Source organism: Physella acuta, unplaced genomic scaffold (genome assembly GCF_028476545.2).
Source record: "Physella acuta isolate Inbredline_101_S28 unplaced genomic scaffold, ASM2847654v3 ptg000411l, whole genome shotgun sequence".
NCBI lineage: Eukaryota > Metazoa > Mollusca > Gastropoda > Physidae > Physella > Physella acuta.
Window position 1 is genome coordinate 25,284 of NW_026731930.1, and position 21,428 is coordinate 46,711.

General features: G+C 33.5%; 1 protein-coding gene across 1 annotated transcript in view; it reads left to right on the forward strand.

Moving 5' to 3' along the window:
• LOC131942544 (WD repeat-containing protein 19) overlaps positions 1-21,427 on the forward strand; it is a 29,209-nt gene extending 7,782 nt beyond the window's left edge. Inside the window, exons 12-35 of the mRNA XM_059302442.1 lie at positions 403-512; positions 596-721; positions 915-1,064; positions 1,429-1,509; positions 1,822-1,888; positions 2,532-2,704; positions 2,829-2,866; positions 3,542-3,639; positions 4,030-4,091; positions 4,878-4,988; positions 6,222-6,460; positions 6,757-6,832; positions 6,982-7,064; positions 7,686-7,826; positions 12,554-12,643; positions 12,969-13,093; positions 13,564-13,673; positions 14,057-14,200; positions 16,719-16,815; positions 17,725-17,849; positions 18,148-18,229; positions 18,942-19,216; positions 19,781-19,857; positions 20,682-21,427. Coding sequence (XP_059158425.1) covers positions 403-512; positions 596-721; positions 915-1,064; positions 1,429-1,509; positions 1,822-1,888; positions 2,532-2,704; positions 2,829-2,866; positions 3,542-3,639; positions 4,030-4,091; positions 4,878-4,988; positions 6,222-6,460; positions 6,757-6,832; positions 6,982-7,064; positions 7,686-7,826; positions 12,554-12,643; positions 12,969-13,093; positions 13,564-13,673; positions 14,057-14,200; positions 16,719-16,815; positions 17,725-17,849; positions 18,148-18,229; positions 18,942-19,216; positions 19,781-19,857; positions 20,682-20,808 — 2,807 coding nt within the window. The 3' untranslated portion in view covers positions 20,809-21,427. The remainder of the gene's footprint in view (positions 1-402; positions 513-595; positions 722-914; positions 1,065-1,428; positions 1,510-1,821; positions 1,889-2,531; positions 2,705-2,828; positions 2,867-3,541; positions 3,640-4,029; positions 4,092-4,877; positions 4,989-6,221; positions 6,461-6,756; positions 6,833-6,981; positions 7,065-7,685; positions 7,827-12,553; positions 12,644-12,968; positions 13,094-13,563; positions 13,674-14,056; positions 14,201-16,718; positions 16,816-17,724; positions 17,850-18,147; positions 18,230-18,941; positions 19,217-19,780; positions 19,858-20,681) is intronic.
• Position 21,428: the final 1 nt, after the last annotated feature.

Here is a 21,428-nt window from a genome sequence, read left to right on the forward strand (position 1 = left end):
GTGAGTTGTTTTATATCATTTATCAAAGGTGTTGGCATGAACAAAAGAGCATGGTTTTACCTATTTGGTGAGTTGTTTTATACCTCGTGACTTTTTAAGAATAAAATGTTATTGTCTTAAATGTCTACAAACATTCAGAGCAGGCTTACACAATTCCTTGATTCTGATTTGATAATTCATAACATGAGGTATTCAATATCTGGTCACATTTTTTTATCCATTTCAGTTTGCCAAATTAAATACATTAAAAATTATTAAAAGCATCATGTATAACTCTCACCCAGATATATTAAGGATTCTAATTAACAGAAGTATGAATAAAGCAAACTTTGTAGGCCTACAGTTTGAAATTTTTTCCCCTTTATTCTCTAATTTGTAGAAATTGTAAAAATGCTTCTATAGGTCTGGTGTTGCTGAAAGAAAGCAAAGAATATCTTGGAACAGTCCAGTCCATGAGCATGAATTCAGACTATGCAGCTGTCAGTTTTGAGGGCAAAGTTCAACTTCATATGGTAAAGCTGACTGTCTTCTTTTATGTTTGATTTATACATAAGCCCTTGCAAAGTTATAATGTGTTTTTTTTTATGTCTGGCAGATTGAAGGGGAGGGAACTGGTGCTAGTGATGAGAAAGAATCTCGGCTTTTCCCAGACTCTGATCAGAAAAACTGCAAGATTACCTCCCATGCTATGACTAATGAATTTCTCATCTTTTCTACAAATGTAATTTCATCATTTGTTGTTAGATTTTTAAAAATGTTTTATTAAAACTTTTTTTTTTAGTTTGTTGTTTAAAAAAAAATGTATAACTTTTTTTGTATTCTTAAGTCCCTTGAAAATAGCAACCGTAGCAATTTTAACTATGTAGGCCTATATTTTTACATTCGGTGATAACAAAAGTAAAATATTGTTGCAGATTGGTGGCATCCACTACTTTTACATTGAAGATTTTAATTATGTGGTGGAACATCGTCATGTGACTGGCATCCGCAAGATTTTCCCTGACACAAGTGGGGCCCATCTTGTGTTCCTGGATGAGAAGAGTGATGGATATGTCTACAACTCTGTGAGTCTGTCTATCTACACAATTTGTTTGATACTCTTTTACACAACGTATTTCAATATTTCAAGTAATCCCTTAGGGAGTTTATTTACACAATTTATTTGCTGAAATTTTGTGAGGTTTATTTGTCTATCTACTCAATTTGTTTGATTCACTTTTATACAACATTTAAATATTTCATGTAATCCCTAAGGGAGTTTGTTTACACAATTTATATGATAAAATGTTGTGAGTAGATCATTGTAAGGTTTATTTTTTTTATACTCTTGATTTTTTTTCCCCACTTGTATGATAAATATCATTAGTTATATAATTATTAAATCTTAAATATATTTAGATTTGAATGCTGTTTGTATTTGTTACCTAGGCTGATGACACAGTGATAGGTATCAGTGACTTGTCCCCTACAGTTCAAGGTGTGCTGTGGGAGAACTGGCTTCCTGATAAGGTGGGTACCCAAACAATTTTTTTTAAGTCCATATTTCATTCAAGCTGGGAGAAAATGGCAACCACATTCTGCTGAGTAGCTCTGTGTTTAGGGGTCATCCATTTATACCATCTACACTGAGGGGGAAGGGATCCACAAAAAAAAAGGTGGACTCTTATGGACCCCCCCCCCTCATTATCTTACATCATTTACCACAGATGTAGTGTAGATGTGTGTACACTAGTTGCAACTTTACACAAATACACATTTTTTTTTTTAATTTTCATGTCTACAATTTAAACTATTGAAATTTGATCTACTATTATTTACCAGGGCGTCTTTATGGCCTATGATAATGAGAAGATGTACACCTACATTTATTCTATGGATTCAGTTAAAGGTAAGTGAGGAGCTATTTCCCCTGACTGCCAGTTCAAAAATAAATAAAGTTTCTCTTTTGACCTAGCGATCTATTGCGCAGATGAAGTAGAGTTTCTATGTTGCTTGACCCCTGCATATGAAGGGTTGGTGTGGTTCACGCTATTCCCATCCGCCTTTACTTTCCAACTGGGTGGATTCATCCTACTCAAGTCTGAATCCGAACTGAAGACCTTTGGGCTAGCAACCAAACACACTTTCTTTCGAACACGCTGTCAATTGAAAAATAATAATAAATTACTTATTTGATTGAAATTTTTACTATAGTTTTAAAATAGAACAGTTGGTTTTAAACCTTATCTAAGCAAAGATAAATAGACACATAAAAGAAGTGCAGAAGTTTCAATAAGAAAATAACCAAAAAGGTCTGATAATAGTCAGTCAAAGTATTTGCACCAGAATGTTTAAAGTGAGCGACTAAGTTAATAAAGTAGTTATTTGAAAACAAATAAGTATTGGAATTTATAGTTGAAGTTAGGTAATGCCAGATGAGGCTGTTAACAGTGGTGATTTTTAAAGAATTGCTGGTTTAGTGGATACCACCTTTTTATCTATTTAGATAAGGTACGAAATACATTTCTATAGTTGATGTTTACTTTTCACAGGAAGTCATGTGTCATTTGTTGGGGCAAGCAAGTTACCATATGGCCAGATTCCTGTGTTGTTGTACAATGGGGAGGTTACTCTGCAAACAGCTAGTGGGAAAATGGCTAACCTCCTCCTGAACACACATGCTCATGTCTTCAATGAAAATCCAAATCAACTGTCTCTCAATGATGTAGGTGAACTGTTTACACACATACATTTAATTCTATTGAGTTATTTTATGTCTATTCTAAACAAATGTAAACATGATTTTGCCAATGTTCCCTAACAGTTTAAAACTTAACTTCTCCATTCAGTGTAAAGTTGCAGCCAAACAGTGCATCAGTCTTAAAAGGTTAGTTCCTACTATGGAATATGTAACTATTGTTTTGTTTTCTTAACACTAATCTCACTTTTAAAAATGTGTTTCCTTTGAAAAATTTCAATATTTCATTCACAGTGTATTTGTTTATTAAATGAGGAATTTGTGTTGTTATTTAATAGTTCACTGCCATCATTACAGCCCCACTTTTATGTGACATGTCCAAAGGATGATGTATATGTTGATAATTATTACATAGTGCCACTGTTACATACTTACCTGATATGTCCAAAGGATTTTGTTTAAATTGATATTACGTAGTTCCACTGATACAGCCCTACTGTTATCTTGATATGTCTTAGGGGTCTTGAATATGTTGATATTAGATAGTGCCACAGTTACATACCTACTGTTATCTTGATATGTCTTAGGGGTCTTGAATATGTTGATATTAGATAGTGCCACAGTTACATACCTACTGTTAGCTTGATATGTATTAGGGGTCTTGAATATGTTGATATTAGATAGTGCCACAGTTACATACCTACTGTTATCTTGATATGTATTAGGGGTCTTGAATATGTTGATATTAGATAGTGCCACAGCTACACACCAACTGTTATCTTGATATGCCCAAAGGATTTTGTTTTTGTTGATAGTATGTATGTGCCATTGTTAAGTCCTGCTGTTTCTTGATATGTCCTAAAGGTTCAAAGATGCCTGGGTGTTTTGTGCTCTGATAAAGAAGGATGACATGTGGAAAGAACTTGGGAAAGCGGCTTTACAAAATCTGGATCTTGATTTTGGTCAGTTTTTTTTTTTTTTTACAGAATTAGTAAAAAAATTTTATAGTTTTGTTGGGTGGCTGTACTTGCATTCAATCAGGCACATTCTACATTTACTGGTCATTGTTTATAAATTTTATGTAACTGTGGCTTTGTTGTGTCAGTGTTTTGCTTTAAATCACATTCTAGCAACAATTTGACAGTGACTATTGAATTAAAAAATTAAATTTTTCAGAGAAAAAACTGCCTTTATCGTCCCACTTCACTAATAATTATAATCTACATCTGTCTTGTTAAACTTCTGAATAATTTGTCAATAATAATGGCTGTTTAAAAAGTAAATAAAATTATTTAAATTTTTATTTAGAGAATCAATTATTTCAACCTTATCATTTTATTTCTTAACTTCAGCAATTCGAGTGTACAGACATATAGGTGATGTGGGTATGGTGTCCTCACTACAGAAGATTCAGGTTTGTTGCTGTTATAAATTAGCCTAAAATAGTTATTGTATTGGTCTTTGCTGTATTAGAATCATCACTGTTCTATTTACAAGTATGTGCTTGCATACTGCTGCTAAATTGTTATTATATATTTCATTGGTGGAACAAATTGAATATTGGTTAATGTATTGATATGTTATCTTTGAATGTGTAGTGTTGTACTGATCAGTGACATGTTGTATAGACCCATAAAATGTTGTATAGACCCATGGAAAATTTTTGTATTGGCCTGTGGAATGTTGTATAGAATTGAATTGCCCTGTAGAATGTTGTATAGAATTGAATTGCCCTGTAGAATGTAGTTTTATAGACCAATGGAATGTTGTATAGACCAATGGAATGTTTTTGTATTGGCCTGTGGAATGTTGTATAGAATTGTATTGCCCTGTAGAATGTTGTATAGAATTGAATTGCCCTGTAGAATGTTGTATAGAATTGTATTGCCCTGTAGAATGGTGTATAGAATTGTATTGTCCTGTAGAATGTTGTATAGAATTGTATTGCCCTGTAGAATGTTGTATAGACCCATGGAATGTTGTATAGAATTGTATTGCCCTGTAGAATGTTGTATAGACCCATGGAATGTTGTATAGGATTGTATAGACCTGTGGAAAGTTGTTTTATAGACCAATGGAATGTTGTATAGACCTGTGGAATGTTATAAAGACCTGTGAAATGTTGTATAGACACGTTGAATGCTGCATTGACAAGTAAAATGTTGTATAGACCTGACCTATTCCATCTATGACCCACCAGGCTATTGAAGACAAAAACCAGCTGTCTGGGTACATCGCTATGTTCCTGGGGGAGTTTAACCTGGCTCAAGACTTGTTTCTGGCATCCCAGCATCCACTGGCAGCCCTAGAGGTCAGTTAAAGATGGGGGGGAGGGTAGCTTTAAACTCCAGGAATTAACTCTTGTTAAATGTATGTTACGTTCAGGTTGGTTTCAGATAAACAACAACTCTTCGTGACTATGTTCACTACTTTTATTCCGTCCAAATATATATATATTCACAAGTAGCCCTCGTCCTAATTGCTAGCAACTAACCCCTGACAATCATTCACTCCAGCTTTTATAACAATACACAAACACACCGGGGTTAACAATATTCTAGGGTAAACTCAACTCACACACTCTCCCCTAATTCTAGATCATTCTATCCTATTCTAATCTAACCTACAACTGTCCCGTAACAATGTATTGAATTGAATTGCTTCTCACAACATGACTCGCTTTATTATTGAAAGGTTATATAACTTCCTCACCGTCTGTTTTTTTTTCTGGCTGATTTATTATTAACTGTACCCTCTTCAAGTTGAAATCTTACCTGTAATCTCATTGGCTGACCTCTGGCTTGTACCCTCTTTCACTCGACTTTCAATCAGACCAATGAACTTTACTCTTTGACTCCTGAACTACACTATCTTTAACCTCTACCACTTGACCTGTCAGCCCTTTGTCCCCCTTTGTTCATTACAAGTAATAATAATAATAAACTTTATTTTATAATGGTAACAATAGTAAGCAAGGAAACCTTTTTTTTTACATTTTCTGTTTTAAAAAAAATGTATCAACATGTATAAAGTTTCAATCAAATTTTATAATCTTTCTAGTAAAATAGGATTTAAAAATTTGGATTAAAGAAATAATATTTACATAGTTATATTACATAGTGGAACAGAATGAGAATAGATTAGATGAATTATGAACAAAGTGTAGCCCATTTACCTTGATCCCCTCCCACATAGTTATATTACATAGTGGAACAGAATGAGAATAGATTAGATGAATGATGAACAAAGTGTATCCCTGTTATGTGGATCCCCTCCCACATAGTTATATTACATAGTGGAACAGAATGAGAATAGATTAGATGAATGATGAACAAAGTGTAGTCCTGTTATGTGGATCCCCTCCCACATAGTTATATTACATAGTGGAACAGAATGAGAATAGATTAGATGAATGATGAACAAACTGTAGCCCTGTTATGTGGATCCCCTCCCACATAGTTATATTACATAGTGGAACAGAATGAGAATAGATTAGATGAATGATGAACAAAGTGTAGCCCTGTTATGTGGATCCCCTCCCCAGATGCGTAGAGACCTGCTCCACTGGGACAGCGCCCTACAGCTGGCCAAAGCCCTGGCCCCCGAGCAGATCCCCTACATCTCCAGGGAGTACGCTCAGCAGCTGGAGTTCACAGGGGACTACATCAACGCCTTGTCCCACTACGAGAAGGGGATCACCAAAAATGAAGCGGAGCGCGACCACGATGAAGTCTGTGCTGCTGGTATAGCCCGCATGTCTATAAGGGTGGGGGATATCAGAAGGTGAGCAGTGGTTCCTCAAGTATTTTGTTGACATTTTGCCACTATTTAGATCTAAACACTTCTCATTGATTTAATTGTAAATATAAACTTTTTAAAAATATGTAAAAAAGAACAAGTCATCTTCTTTTTTAAATTATATATTATCATAATAATAGTTATTATTGAATGGTCATCATTTGATGTACAGTAAATTTTAGTTTTTTTTTAAAGCTACTTCTGAATTTCAACTTCTTCACTTTGCATTGTAAAGGGCTTGTCTGTACCTATCCTACTCAATGACTTCATTTTATTCACAGAGGTGTCTCCATGGCAACCAAGATGCCCAGCAAGATTTTAAAGAAGGAATGTGCTGGCATTTTGGAAAGCATGAAGGTATTGTGACTTGAAAGTGACTTTATATTTTTTTTTCTTATTGCAATTTGTTTCATTATCAATTTTGTGTGTGTTTTTAATCAAACCTAATAAATATAAACATGCCTGACCTACCATGTCTGACTGCTATCCCTCCTCCCCCCCACCAGCAATGGTCTGATGCGGCTGTGCTGTATGAACAAGGACAGTACTATGACAAGGCTGCCTCGGTGTACATCCGTGGCAAGAACTGGTAGGTGACACGCCCCTTTTTACCTTTACCTCTCTGATTGAGAAACTTTTACCCCTGTGGGTCCATGTTTAGGGACAAACATCAACTAAACCTTTAAATCGAACGGACCCCCCCCCCCCCAATCTAATAAAACCCTCTCCAATTTAATGAAACCCCCCCAATCTTTTCCCCTTGTGGGTCCGTGTTTAGTGACAAACATCAACTAAACCTTACCATCTAACCAATCCCCACCCCATCATCTAAGGAAATTACCTCCAAAGTTAACATAAACAAAAACTTAACTAAAACTTTTAAAGCTATGAAACCCCTTACAAAGTTAACACATGAAAACTCTTCCTAAGTTGACTAAAGCGTCCAAAGTTAATACACAAAAAAAAGTCCTAAGTTAGATAAAACTTTTAAAGCTATACACCCAATTACAAAGTTATAAATAAAAACCTCCCTGAAGTTAACTAAAGCTTCCAAAGTTAATATACAAAAAAAGCCCTAAGTTTAAAAAAACTTAAACAAAGCTACCAAAAGCACCTTGCAAGTAGACTTAACCCTCCATACTTTAAAACTAGTGTGTACGTCCACCTACTGGGGAGTGCATGAACTGACACACAGAACATACTTTTTCAGGTCAAAGGTCGGAGAGCTACTGAACAAGATCACATCACCCAAAATCCACGCCCAGTACGCTAAAGCTAAAGAAGCAGACGGCAGGTACAAAGAGGCTGCCGAGGCTTATAAGCTGGCCAAGGAATGGGATAATGTTATAAGGTATGTGGTGATACAGGATAAGTAATGGGATAATGTTATAAGGTATGTGGTGACACAGGATAAGTAATGGGATAATGTTATAAGGTATGTGGTGACACAGGCTAAGGAAAGGGATAATGTTATAAGGTATGTGGTGATACAATCTAAGGAATGGGATAATGTTATAAGGTATGTGGTGATACAGGCTAAGGAATAGGATAATGTTGTAAGGTATGTGGTGATACAGGCTAAGGAATAGGATAATGTTGTAAGGTATGTGGTGACACAGGCTAAGGAATGAGGAATAATGTTATAAGGTATGTGGTGATACAATCTAAGGAATGGGATAATGTTATAAGGTATGTGGTGATACAGGATAAGTAATGGGATAATGTTATAAGGTATGTGGTGATACAGGATAAGGAATGGGACAATGTTATAAGGTATGTGGTGACACAGTTTAAGGAATGGTATAATGTTATAAGGTATGTGGTGATACAATGTAAGGAATCTGATAATGTTAAAAGGTAAGTGGTGATACAGGATTAGGAATGGGATAATGTTATAAGGTATGTGGTGATACAATCTAAAGAAAGGGATAATGTTATAAGGTATGTGGTGACACAATCTAACCTAAGACTACTAGACCACCGTTACCCTTAGGATAACTGTGATCTAACCCCTGTTTGGCAATTTTATCTTACCCCCTTCCTTTCCCCACTCTCACACTTTGTCGCAAAAAGCCAGACCCCCACATCTAAAAATATGTCACACTTCACCAAACATGTTTTTTGTCTTTTAAAAACATCAATTTCTTTATTTTCTGAGCTCGCACCTCATATGAATAACAAATGAATAAATTATTAAAGCTAACGTCAAACTAATAATAATGAATTAAAACTCTCTTCACCATATAGTAAAATTACAATAAATATTATTTTAAATTAAATTATATCTGCCTCCTAATAAAATTACTCAATTGCTATGATACAAATATTTATATGAAATATATAAAGCCTGAAATAGTTTAGTAAATATATTGTCTTTTTATACTTGTTTCTATTAATTAATTAATTTTGCTTTGGCTTAGATTCTAGATCTACTTGATCTAGATCCACTAGAACTAAAAATGGCTTAAATCTAGTTTGATCTTGATGATTTCATCGTATTCTTGAATTAGATGATCTGTGAAGCGTATCCTATTAAAAATTGATTACAGTATTAGAACCTAATAAAAATAACAAGCACACATCAGCAAAGGTACATATATATATATATATATATTTATATATATATATATATATATATATATATATATATATATATATATATATATATATATATATATATATATATATAAATATATATATATATATATATATATATATATATATATATATATATGTCTGTGTATATATATGCATATATGTATATATGTATGTATATATGTATATATGAATATATGTATATATATATATATATATATATATATATATATATATATATATATATATATATATATATATATATATATATATATATATATATATGGTTCCATGACAAATGATCTCAGGACAAATGATCTCAGACAAAATATCTCAGACAAAATATCTCACGGACAAATGATCTCAGGACAAATGATCTCAGGACAAATGATCTCAAGGACAAATGATCTCAAGGACAAAAGATACCAGGACAAAATATATCAGGACAAATGATATCATGGACAATTGATCTCAGACAAAATATCTCAGACAAAATATCTCACAGCAAAATGTTGATAGTATGTACAATGATTTTAGTTCATTTGAACTTTTTTAAAAATTGACTGCCGAGATGGTTTTGTTTACTTTCTTTACGCATCATAATTGAGAATAAAGTGAATTTGTTAAACTTTACAAAGCATCAAAAGATTTATTTAACTTAATCTTTGTAATGGCCTTTGATTTGAAAAAATCAAAATTAAAACAAACTTTCTCCTTTAGCCTGAAAGGTATGATAAATGATAATGTATGAAACAAAGTAACGGTAGCTATACAACAATAATGTTTAAAACATGCGAAATATCTTTAAAAAATGTTAATGGGTCTTCAGGTTCGTAACGTAAAATTATTGTTTTTATTGCATGATCAACACAAACATAACGTTTACGTTTCTTTGCTGACAGTACATCGTTATGATCACACCTCTCCAATACTATGTCATCATGTATTGTATTGTGTGAACTCTTGCTCGACATGTTCTAACTCCGCGATGACCACTGTTTGTCTTAAATAAGCATTAGTCACCTGATCACTAAGGTGTGACAGACGCATAACTATTGAATTTAGCTATTAGTTGTATTGTTCGTGGAGGGCGGATGTCTTTCCCTTAAGGTATGTCTCTACCACCAAAGCGGGCTGCCACCTTGTACGAAGGTGTGTCTTTATTGTTATTTCATCCTCTTTGATCTAGTTTCGTCCACCTGACATGGTTGGATTGTCTCATGTTTGGCAAGCCCGCCTACGCTGTCTATCGAACAATTTCTTTAATCTTCTATAGTAATAATCCTAATTTTAAAATGCAATATACAATTTTAAAAGTGCAATATGATAAATTTATACGGCAAACATTTCTTACAATTATCATATGGGCCTATAAACAATATTAAACATATTAAACAAAACCATACGACAGTTAATAAAAATTGTTCAGATCACTAAAGTCACCCAATACTCTATTATAATTTAGGTGTGAGATATTTTGTCTGAGATATTTTGTCTGAGATCAATTGTCCGTGGTATCATTTGTCCTGATATATTTTGTCCTGGTATCTTTTGTCCGTGAGATCATTTGTCCTTGAGATCATTTGTCCTGAGATCATTTGTCCTGAGATCATTTGTCCGTGAGATATTTTGTCTGAGATATTTTGTCTGAGATCATTTGTCCTGAGATCATTTGTCCTGTCACCATATATATATATATATATATATATATATATATATATATATATATATATATATATATATATATATATATATATATATATATATATATATATATATATATTTATATATATATATATATATATATATTTATATATATTTATATATATATATATATATATATATATATATATATATATATATATATATATATATATATATATATATATATATATATATATATATATTTATATATATATATTTTTATATATATATATATATATATATATATATATATATATTTATATATATATATATATATATATATATATATATATATATATATATATATATATATATATATATATATATATATGATTGTATGTATGTATGTATAGATATATGATATACATGTATGTATGTATCATTAAAATAAGTATTATAAATTTTTGTATAACATTTTGAGGGAAAAAACATCGTTCTCTTCATGAATACATAATATATTACATTACCGATGTAGTGCAGATGCTCCCGTGTAACCAAACAGACAAACGAAAAAACAAACTAAAAAATAAATATACAAACTTGTAAACAAACTTGAGTTGTAGTGGAATATAGATAGATTTCGTACTGTGGCTAATAAATCTTGAATTTAAAATACCAAAGGGAGACAACCAAACACTATGTTGCCAAACAACTTTAACAATTGAAAGAAGTTTATTAGTTAAAAAATTTTAAGTTTACATAATTGTTTATCATATTACTAAGTATGAATATTTCAAACCTTCTATAACTTTTTATCTATCCTTTATATTCCTTTTATTTAAAAAATAACATTTTAAATTGAAAACTATTAGCTTTACTAAATGTTTCATTTGATGAAATTTGATAATTTCATTTAAACAGCGATTATGGAACATGCTAACAGGGTTAGTCCATCTGCTTATGTATTTTAATTTTAATAACACCAAAACCTATGGAAAATTGCTTAAAATGTTGCAGAAGTCAAATTTATTAGTTTGCTTTCCTTAAATCTGTGCATTTTATTATTTACAAAACAACCCCACATAATGCAATGGTACAACTCAATATGCTTAACATTGATCCAAAATATCATCCACATTTTTATTGCTGACGATTTATATATAGCGGTACAAGTTGTTACTCTAAGGACAAGGTGGGCCATTACGTTTGACATCTAAGCCTAACCAGGCGACTCACCTGACACCCCAGGGGTAGTGTAACATGTGACACCACCACAAGGGGCGTCAGGTGCCCCCAGAAAACACTTTGCTGTGCCTCCGACACCTGGGCTGTTGGCGAGGGGTGTCTTACCTCCCCATTACGGGTGATGATTAACGTACATACAAGGCTTTCATACAGCACATGTGGACAAACCCACACCCCAACAAATAAGATCCAATTTGAATGCTGGCTTTACTTACACTTAAATAACTCAGTTTTAGAAAACAAGGTCACACATCTAAAAAAAAAACATGATTAGTAATACGTTAATGAAACCCTTATAAAATATTTCGGCACTCTGGTTTGAAGGACTAGATTGTAGCAATGCTTCCTAGTGTGTGTGTGTGTGTGTGTGTATATATATATATATATATATATATATATATATATATATATATATATATATATATATATATATATATATATATATATAAATATACATGACACACATTAACCCAACATTAATGTGTGTCATGTTAGGGAATTTCACGCTCATGTTTAATGTTACCATGTCAGCAGTTTTTGCTTCTAGCATGTACAAGCTGTAGTATATTGTCATCTGTTTTGTTTTGGTCCCAGGATAAATTTAGATCACCTTCAGAACCCAGAGGAGGCTGTGAAAATTGTCAGGGAGACCCAGTCAGTGGAGGGAGCCAAGATGGTTGCCAAGTAGGATTTTGTCATGTTTTGTTTGTAATTTACAAAAAATCTCATTTCATTGATTTTTTTGTAAGTAGGATTTTGTCATGTTTTGTTTTGTAATTTACAAAATATCTCATTTCATTGATTTTTTTTTTAGAAGGATCTTAATACTTTCAATTTTTTTATTTAAGAAGAATCCTATTACTTTCTTTTTTTTCAAGATTGTTCTTCTTATTATTTTTTTATTCTCATTTTCTAAAAAGAGTTCTGAGTGTTGAGTGTTAATATTATTTTAATGTAACTTACAGATTAAACTGTAACAAATGTGCAAGCTGAAATAAAAATATTTCAGATTTTTTCAACGTTTGAATGATTACGGGTCAGCCATTCAATTCCTCGTCATGTCTCACTGCAACGATGAAGCTTTTCAGTTGGCTCAACAACATCGACAGATGGAGATATATGCTGATATCATTGGTAGGTTGGTGGTGGGAGGGGGGAATGACAGATGGAGATATATGCTGATATCATTGGTAGGTTGGTGGTGGGAGTGGGGAATGACAGATGAAGATATATGCTGATATTGGTAGGTTGGTGGGGTGGTCATTAACAGATGGAGGTGGTGGGGCAGGGGGGGGGGGGGCTTTAATGATATAGATATATGCTGATATCATTGGTAGGTTGGTGGGGGGGAGGAGTGACAGATAGAGATATGTGCTTATATCATTGGTAGGTTGGTTGAGGTTTTCACTGGCCATATGTCAAAATAATGTATAGGTTTATTTGAGGTTTAGTTCATTAGCAGGTTGATGTAGGGGTATTTGCAGTAGTCATCATAGGCTCTTGTCGGAGTGTAACTTTTTGGTCTGGTTAGTTGAAACTTCATTTTGTTTTACTTGTTTTTTTTATAATGATAGTCTTGTTTAGTTCTTAATGTTTCTCTACAGGTGCTGATGCCACTGTTGAAGACTACCACAGTATCGCAGTATTCTTTGAGGCTGAGAAGAATCATTTTATGGCCGGGAAATTCTTTTTGTTGAGTGGACAATACACCAAGGTTGGTCTAATGATGGAATCAATATGAACGCTGTCTGGTCAATAATTCTTGTCTTGCTATTTTGTCTTTTAATTTTCTAACAAATAAATTTTATTTTAATCTATCCCTAATAGCTTTCTATCAAATAATGTCTCTATTTGTCATTATCCAAACAAAATAACTATTGTTATTTTAACTTTTCCTCACAGTTTTCTTACAAATAGCTTTTGTTATTATCATCTTCTTTTGTTTTCTTAACAAAAATCCTGTTTTTTTTTTTTTAACTTTTCTCGATAGATTTATATAAAATAATTTTTTTTAAATCTTTTTCTGATAGTTTTATAACAAATAAATGTTATTTTTACCTTTCTCTGATAGTTTTATAACTAAAATGTCTGTTCCAGGCCATGAAACATTTTCTCAAATGTAACCCTGAGGATGGCCAGGCCATTGAACTGGCCATTGAAACTGTTGGCCGAGCTAATGACGACATACTGACCAAACAGCTGGTTGATTTTCTTATGGGAGATGTGGATGGCACCCCTAAGGTAAATTTTATGCTGGGGGTGTGGTAATCACATCTAATTTCATTTTCTTTGTATGGGAGATATGAATGGCACCACTAGGGTAAATTTTATGCTGGGGGTGTGGTAGTCACACCAAAGATATTTATTGTTATGGGAGATGTGAAAGGCACCCAGAAGGTAAATTTTGCTACAGAAGTCATAATTAACATTAAAAAAAAGAAATAATTATTAAATACAATAAACTTAATTATCACAAATCTTTACATTAGTTAGAATTCATCATTTTTATTAAACACAAAAAAACTATAAGGGAAACAATATTTTTATTACATCTACAGGATGATAATTATTGTTATCACCTTTAGGATACTAAATATTTGTTCATAATTTCATCACTAAGTTTTAAACTTTCCCTTTCAAACCTGACGGTCTATGGGGTAAGTGAAGTGGAGTTCACTTGTTTCTGTGACCTCGGCATATGAAGAGATAGTGTGGTCAGCACTATGCCCAGCCGCCTTTACTCTCCCAAACGTGAGTTAGGTACCCATCAGAGTTGGGTGGACTCAGGGATGGTATACTGACTTGCACCCGGATTTGAACTCGAGACTTACGGGTTAGCAGTCCAGCTCTCTACCACTAGACCACTCCGTCCCATAATTTCATCACTAGGATGCTAAATATTTGTTCATAATTTCATCACTAGGATGAAAAATATTAGTTCATATTTTCATCATTAGGATGCTAAATATTTGTTCATAATTTCATCATTAGGATGCTTAATATTTGTTCATAATTTCATCACTAGAATGCTAAATATTTGTTCATAATTTCATCACCAGGATGCTAAATATTTGTTCATATTCCCATCACCAGGATGCTAAATATTTGTTCATATTCCCATCACCAGGATGCTAAATATTTGTTCATATTCCCATCACCAGGATGCTAAATATTTGTTCATATTCCCATCACCAGGATGCTAAATATTTGTTCATATTCCCATCACCAGGATGCTAAATATTTGTTCATATTCCCATCACCAGGATGCTAAATATTTGTTCATATTCCCATCACCAGGATGGTAAATATTTGTTCATATTCCCATCACCAGGATGCTAAATATTTGTTCATATTCCCATCACCAGGATGCTAAATATTTGTTCATATTCCCATCACCAGGATGCTAAATATTTGTTCATATTCCCATCACCAGGATGCTAAATATTTGTTCATATTCCCATCACCAGGATGCTAAATATTTGTTCATATTCCCATCACCAGGATGCTAAATATTTGTTCATATTCCCATCACCAGGATGCTAAATATTTGTTCATATTCTAATCACTAGGATGCTAAATATTTGTTCATATTCCCATCACCAGGATGCTAAATATTTGTTCATATTCCCATCACCAGGATGCTAAATATTTGTTCATATTCCCATCACCAGGATGCTAAATATTTGTTCATATTCCCATCACCAGGATGCTAAATATTTGTTTATGTTCCCATCACTAGGATGCTAAATATTTGTTCATATTCCCATCACCAGGATGCTTAATATTTGTTCATGTTCCCATCACTAGGATGCTAAATATTTGTTCATATTCCCATCACCAGGATGCTAAATATTTGTTCATATTCCCATCACCAGGATGCTAAATATTTGTTCATATTCCCATCACCAGGATGCTAAATATTTGTTCATATTCCCATCACCAGGATGCTAAATATTTGTTCATATTCCCATCACCAGGATGCTAAATATTTGTTCATATTCCCATCACCAGGATGCTAAATATTTGTTCATATTCCCATCACCAGGATGCTAAATATTTGTTCATATTCCCATCACCAGGATGCTAAATATTTGTTCATGTTCCCATCACCAGGATGCTAAATATTTGTTCATATTCCCATCACCAGGATGCTAAATATTTGTTCATGTTCCCATCACTAGGATGCTAAATATCTGTTCATATTCCCATCACCAGGATGCTAAATATTTGTTCATATTCCCATCACCAGGATGCTAAATATTTGTTCATATTCCCATCACCAGGATGCTAAATATTTGTTCATATTCCCATCACCAGGATGCTAAATATTTGTTCATATTCCCATCACCAGGATGCTAAATATTTGTTCATATTCCCATCACCAGGATGCTAAATATTTGTTCATATTCCCATCACCAGGATGCTAAATATTTGTTCATATTCCCATCACCAGGATGCTAAATATTTGTTCATATTCCCATCACCAGGATGCTAAATATTTGTTCATATTCCCATCACCAGGATGCTAAATATTTGTTCATATTCCCATCACCAGGATGCTAAATATTTGTTCATATTCCCATCACCAGGATGGTAAATATTTGTTCATATTCCCATCACCAGGATGCTAAATATTTGTTCATATTCTAATCACTAGGATGCTAAATATTTGTTCATATTCCCATCACCAGGATGCTAAATATTTGTTCATATTCCCATCACCAGGATGCTAAATATTTGTTCATAATTTCATCACCAGGATGCTAAATATTTGTTCCGACTGTACATGGCCTTGAAGAAGTACGGTGAGGCAGCAAGAACAGCCATTATCATAGCTAGGGAGGAGCAGAATGCTGGTAAATCTTCTAGCCTTGTTCTGTGTGGGCTGTACAATAGGTGCTATCATTCTAACATTGTGTTCACGCTGTTAATTTGCTTACACTACAATTCATTTAAAAACTTGGATTAGATTAACTAGCCCACTAATGAGCCGACCCGCAGCGTTTCATACGCTGCTATTTAGGTTATTTTATTTTCTACTTTTCAGTAATTCATAGTTTGTGAATTCGACAGTACCAATGCTGCCACCGAATATATTTGCTTTAAAACAGTATCAGTAGCTTGTTAAGGATGATAACACCCCCCCTCCTTACCCCTACCCCTCCCCCCCTGAAAGCAGCCTCCTCTTAGTTACTTCCCCTAAGTTTAAAATCATTTCAAACTAAATTATCTGCCCCTAATAGCCGTCACTAAACCCGGCTCTATGATTGTAAACATTTAGCGTGAACCACAGCTCACCATACCATGTAGGAGTGGGGGTGGTAGGGAGCGCGCTTACAGCTTGTTTTCTAACGTCTCCAAGAAGAGAATTATATATATATAGATCTTAATGAGCCTACCAGACTATATTCATTAAAAATTTCAGAAAATGTATGAGTCTGTCACACTACACTCATTAAAGCTTTGTTAAGAACATTAATGAATGAACTAGCCACTGTGGTGTTTATATTTAGGCAACTACCGCAATGCTCATGATGTTTATATTTCAGGCAACTACCGCAATGCTCATGATGTTTATATTTCAGGCAACTACCGCAATGCTCATGATGTTTATATTTCAGGCAACTACCGCAATGCTCATGATGATTATATTTCAGGCAACTACCGCAATGCTCATGATGTTTATATTTCAGGCAACTACCGCAATGCTCATGATGTTTATATTTCAGGCAACTACCGCAATGCTCATGATGTTTATATTTCAGGCAACTACCGCAATGCTCATGATGTTTTGTTCAGCATGTTCCAGGAGCTCAAAGAAAACAAAATCAAAATTCCTTCAGAGATGGCGTCAAACTTGATGATTTTACACAGCTATATACTGGTCAAGGTAAGAATTAGCTGTAATTTGGTCAATGATAGGTCAATTAAATTCTGTCTTATAACTCATACTAAAACTCATACTAATCTAGATAATATCAGTTATACATTGGCCATTGCATGATGCAAAATGTTTTATTATTTGCAAGTTACAAATGATTGTTAAACTGGAAATATTTAACAAAACTAGGATCTTGTATTTCTCAATATTTAGTGTAAGTACAGTAACTTCACATTTTTACCCAACTCACATGATAAGCCATAACAGGAAATGACCTTAGTAAAGTTTGGACCACTTCTCTCACCAGATCCATGTTAAAAAAGGTGACCATCTTAAAGGAGCCAGGATGTTGATCCGGGTTGCCAACAACATCAGCAAATTTCCTTCTCGTAAGTTCTTTCAATTTGTTGCCAACAACATCAGCAAATTAAATTTCCTTCTCGTAAGTTCTTTCAATTTGTTGCCAACAACTTCAGCAAATTTCCTTCTCGTAAGTTCTTTCAATTTGTTTCACCAGTTTTTCATTTGATCTGACTGGTCATGGTGATGTTAAGAAGAATAGGCTAGGCCAGTATGGTCAAATTCAAGATGTGAATTAAATCACTTATTTTCTTTTTCCTTTAACTTAAATCTGTATACATTCTATACATATGAGTAATTCAACAATAAGATAAGTAGTTTCATTCTGGGTTTTTTTTTTCACAACTATTCTAACTTTATAATCATACAACTATTCCTATTTTATTATATTACTGTACTGACTCTGTTACTATGTAACATTATTTTTATTTTATGTGCTGCTACTTTTTTCTGTTATTTCCTTATAATGATTTATTTATTACTATTTAATTTTTATTAGTATTTTTATTGAAAATTATTCTTATAAAAAGTTTGTTATACTTTTACTTGCACCAGTTATTTCAGGAAGTGATATTCAGAGCTTATTCATGTAATTTAAAATCACCAATGTGACTTGAAAACAATGTTAACTCTCTTCCTCCCCAGATATTGTTCCATTATTAACCCCATAATATTAACTCTTTTCCTCCCCAGATATTGTTCCAATATTAACCCCATAATATTAACTCTTTTCCTCCCCAGATATAGTTCCTATATTAACCTCCACTGTCATAGAGTGCCATAGGGCAGGCTTGAAGAACTCCTCCTTCAGCTACGCGGCCATGCTGATGAGGCCTGAGTACAGAAACGACATTGACGTCAAGTACAAGCGCAAGATTGAAATGATTGTCAGGAAGCCCGAGAGAACAGAGGAGGAAGAACCTTTGACCCCTTGCCCTTTCTGCGGCTTCCAGATACCCGAGACTGAGCTCTTGTGTCCTGATTGTAAAAACAACATTCCCTACTGTATAATCACTGTGAGTTGTCTTTTCCTACTCTATAATCACTGTGAGTTGTCTTTTCCTACTGTATAATCACTGTGAGTTGTCTTTTCCTACTGTCTATTCACTGTGTGTGGTCTTTCCCTACTGTATAATCACTGTGAGTTGTCTTTTCCTACTGTATAATCACTGTGAGTTGTCTTTTCCTACTGTCTATTCACTGTGTGTGGTCTTTCCCTACTGTATAATCACTGTGAGTTGTCTTTTCCTACTGTATAATCACTGTGAGTTGTCTTTTCCTACTGTATAATCACTGTGAGTTGTCTTTTCCTACTGTATAATCACTGTGAGTTGTCTTTTCCTACTGAATAATCACTCAGACTTTTACTTCTTGTTCTTATTTTTTTTAAATATGACATAAATTTCCCAGTGAATTGTTGTGTAATAAACACACCAGCAAAGTTTATAAAATATTCAAGATGATATTTTGGGGGAAAAGATGGGGAAGGAATTTTAACTTTGGTGTGTATTGAATTTATATACCGATAAAATACATTTCTTTTTTAAAATAAATTTTTAACATCTCATTTGTAACCTCAGGGTCGCCATGTTTTGAAAGATGACTTCACTGCCTGCCCTAACTGTGACTTCCCTGCCATCTATACAGAATTCCTTAAGTAAGTTTTATAAGTCTGTCTATAGCCTAATTTAATTCCTTAAGTAAGTTTTACAAGGCTGTCTATAGCCTAATTTAATTTCTTAAGTAAGTTTTTCAAGTCTGTCTATAGCCTAATTTAATTCCTGAAGTAAGTCTTACAAGTCTAGCCTATAGCCTTATTTAATTCCTTAAGTAAGTTTTACAAGGCTGTCTATAGCTTAATTTTCTTAAACCACTTTGTTCATACACTTTGCATATAAATTTCCCTCAACTCTCCTAGCATAACCAAACCCCTTATAGTTTTATTATATATTCAATCTCACTCATATGGTTACAATCTCTGCAATAGTCATTGAATATTCTTTCACTGGCAATTATTCCCAAGTTTTTCTGTGATATAAGTTATCTTTTTTTTTCTTACTTTTTCTATTGAGGTTAAAAAAAAGTGTGTAATACCCGCTAGAGTTGACATTGGCGGGTCACGTCGAGTCCCTTTGTTTTTGTGACTTGAACAAAGTGGTATTGTGTGACAGCACCATGCCCAACTACTTGTCATTCCCCGACTTAGCCAGAGTCTCATCTGAGCTGGGTAGAGATGGGCAAACTTGAGCAATGCACTTACAAGTTCACCAGTGCATGCTAAACGAGTTGACACCACAACCCAATAAAAATATTTAGTCTTTGTTGTATATGACATCAGGCATTCCCCCATTAATTTTTGTTTAATATCAACATACTTATTGCTTTAACCCAATGTCTCAGTCTCAGTGCTGTAGATGAGTACTGATAATTATAGAGGTTCAATGACCAGAGAGCTAAAAATAGACTTGACCGTTGTTTCAGGATGTGTGAGACAGAAGAGACCTGCCCCATGTGCAGTGAAAAGGTCAGTCAGGAGAAGATCCAGAAGGTCATTGACCCACACAAGTACATGTTTCCTGAGTCAGATACACTGAAAGAAGAGCCCTAATTACAGACACGAAGTAGAGCACTAATCAATTACAGACAATTACAATTAGAGGAGATCCCTAATTACAGACACTGAAAATTCTGGATGTCATCAATATCTTATTTATAAAACTCGTACTAATTTTTTTTTTTTTTCAAAAAATTGTAGTTCATGTTTTTATATTCACCACACATTGAATCCATCCTGCCTATGATCAAGTGCCCTTCATCAGAAGAACAAATGAATAAGATTTATTTTACCTTATTCCCATCAACATTTAGGCGACATTTTAAGTTGCCAAATAGATCTCATAAACGTTTAAGTAAAAACACCAATCAGACATTTCAGTAAGATTATATGTTTAAAGCTTCTGTGATAAATCATTTTATTGTTTCATTCAAGTCCCAGGATGATTGTCATGTTTAAATTTGACATTTATTTACCACTTGGGCATGTTTATTTATTTTATTCATTAATTGTCAGAGAATCCCTCCAGCAAATGTAAGCATATAAACCAAGATATCGGCCATGTTTGTGAAAGAAAATATTTTAATGTTTTGTACAAGTGGAACATGTTTTGCAGCGCACACTTTTTCTATTTTGTAATTTTTTGTTGCAGAAATAAAATATTTCACACCGTA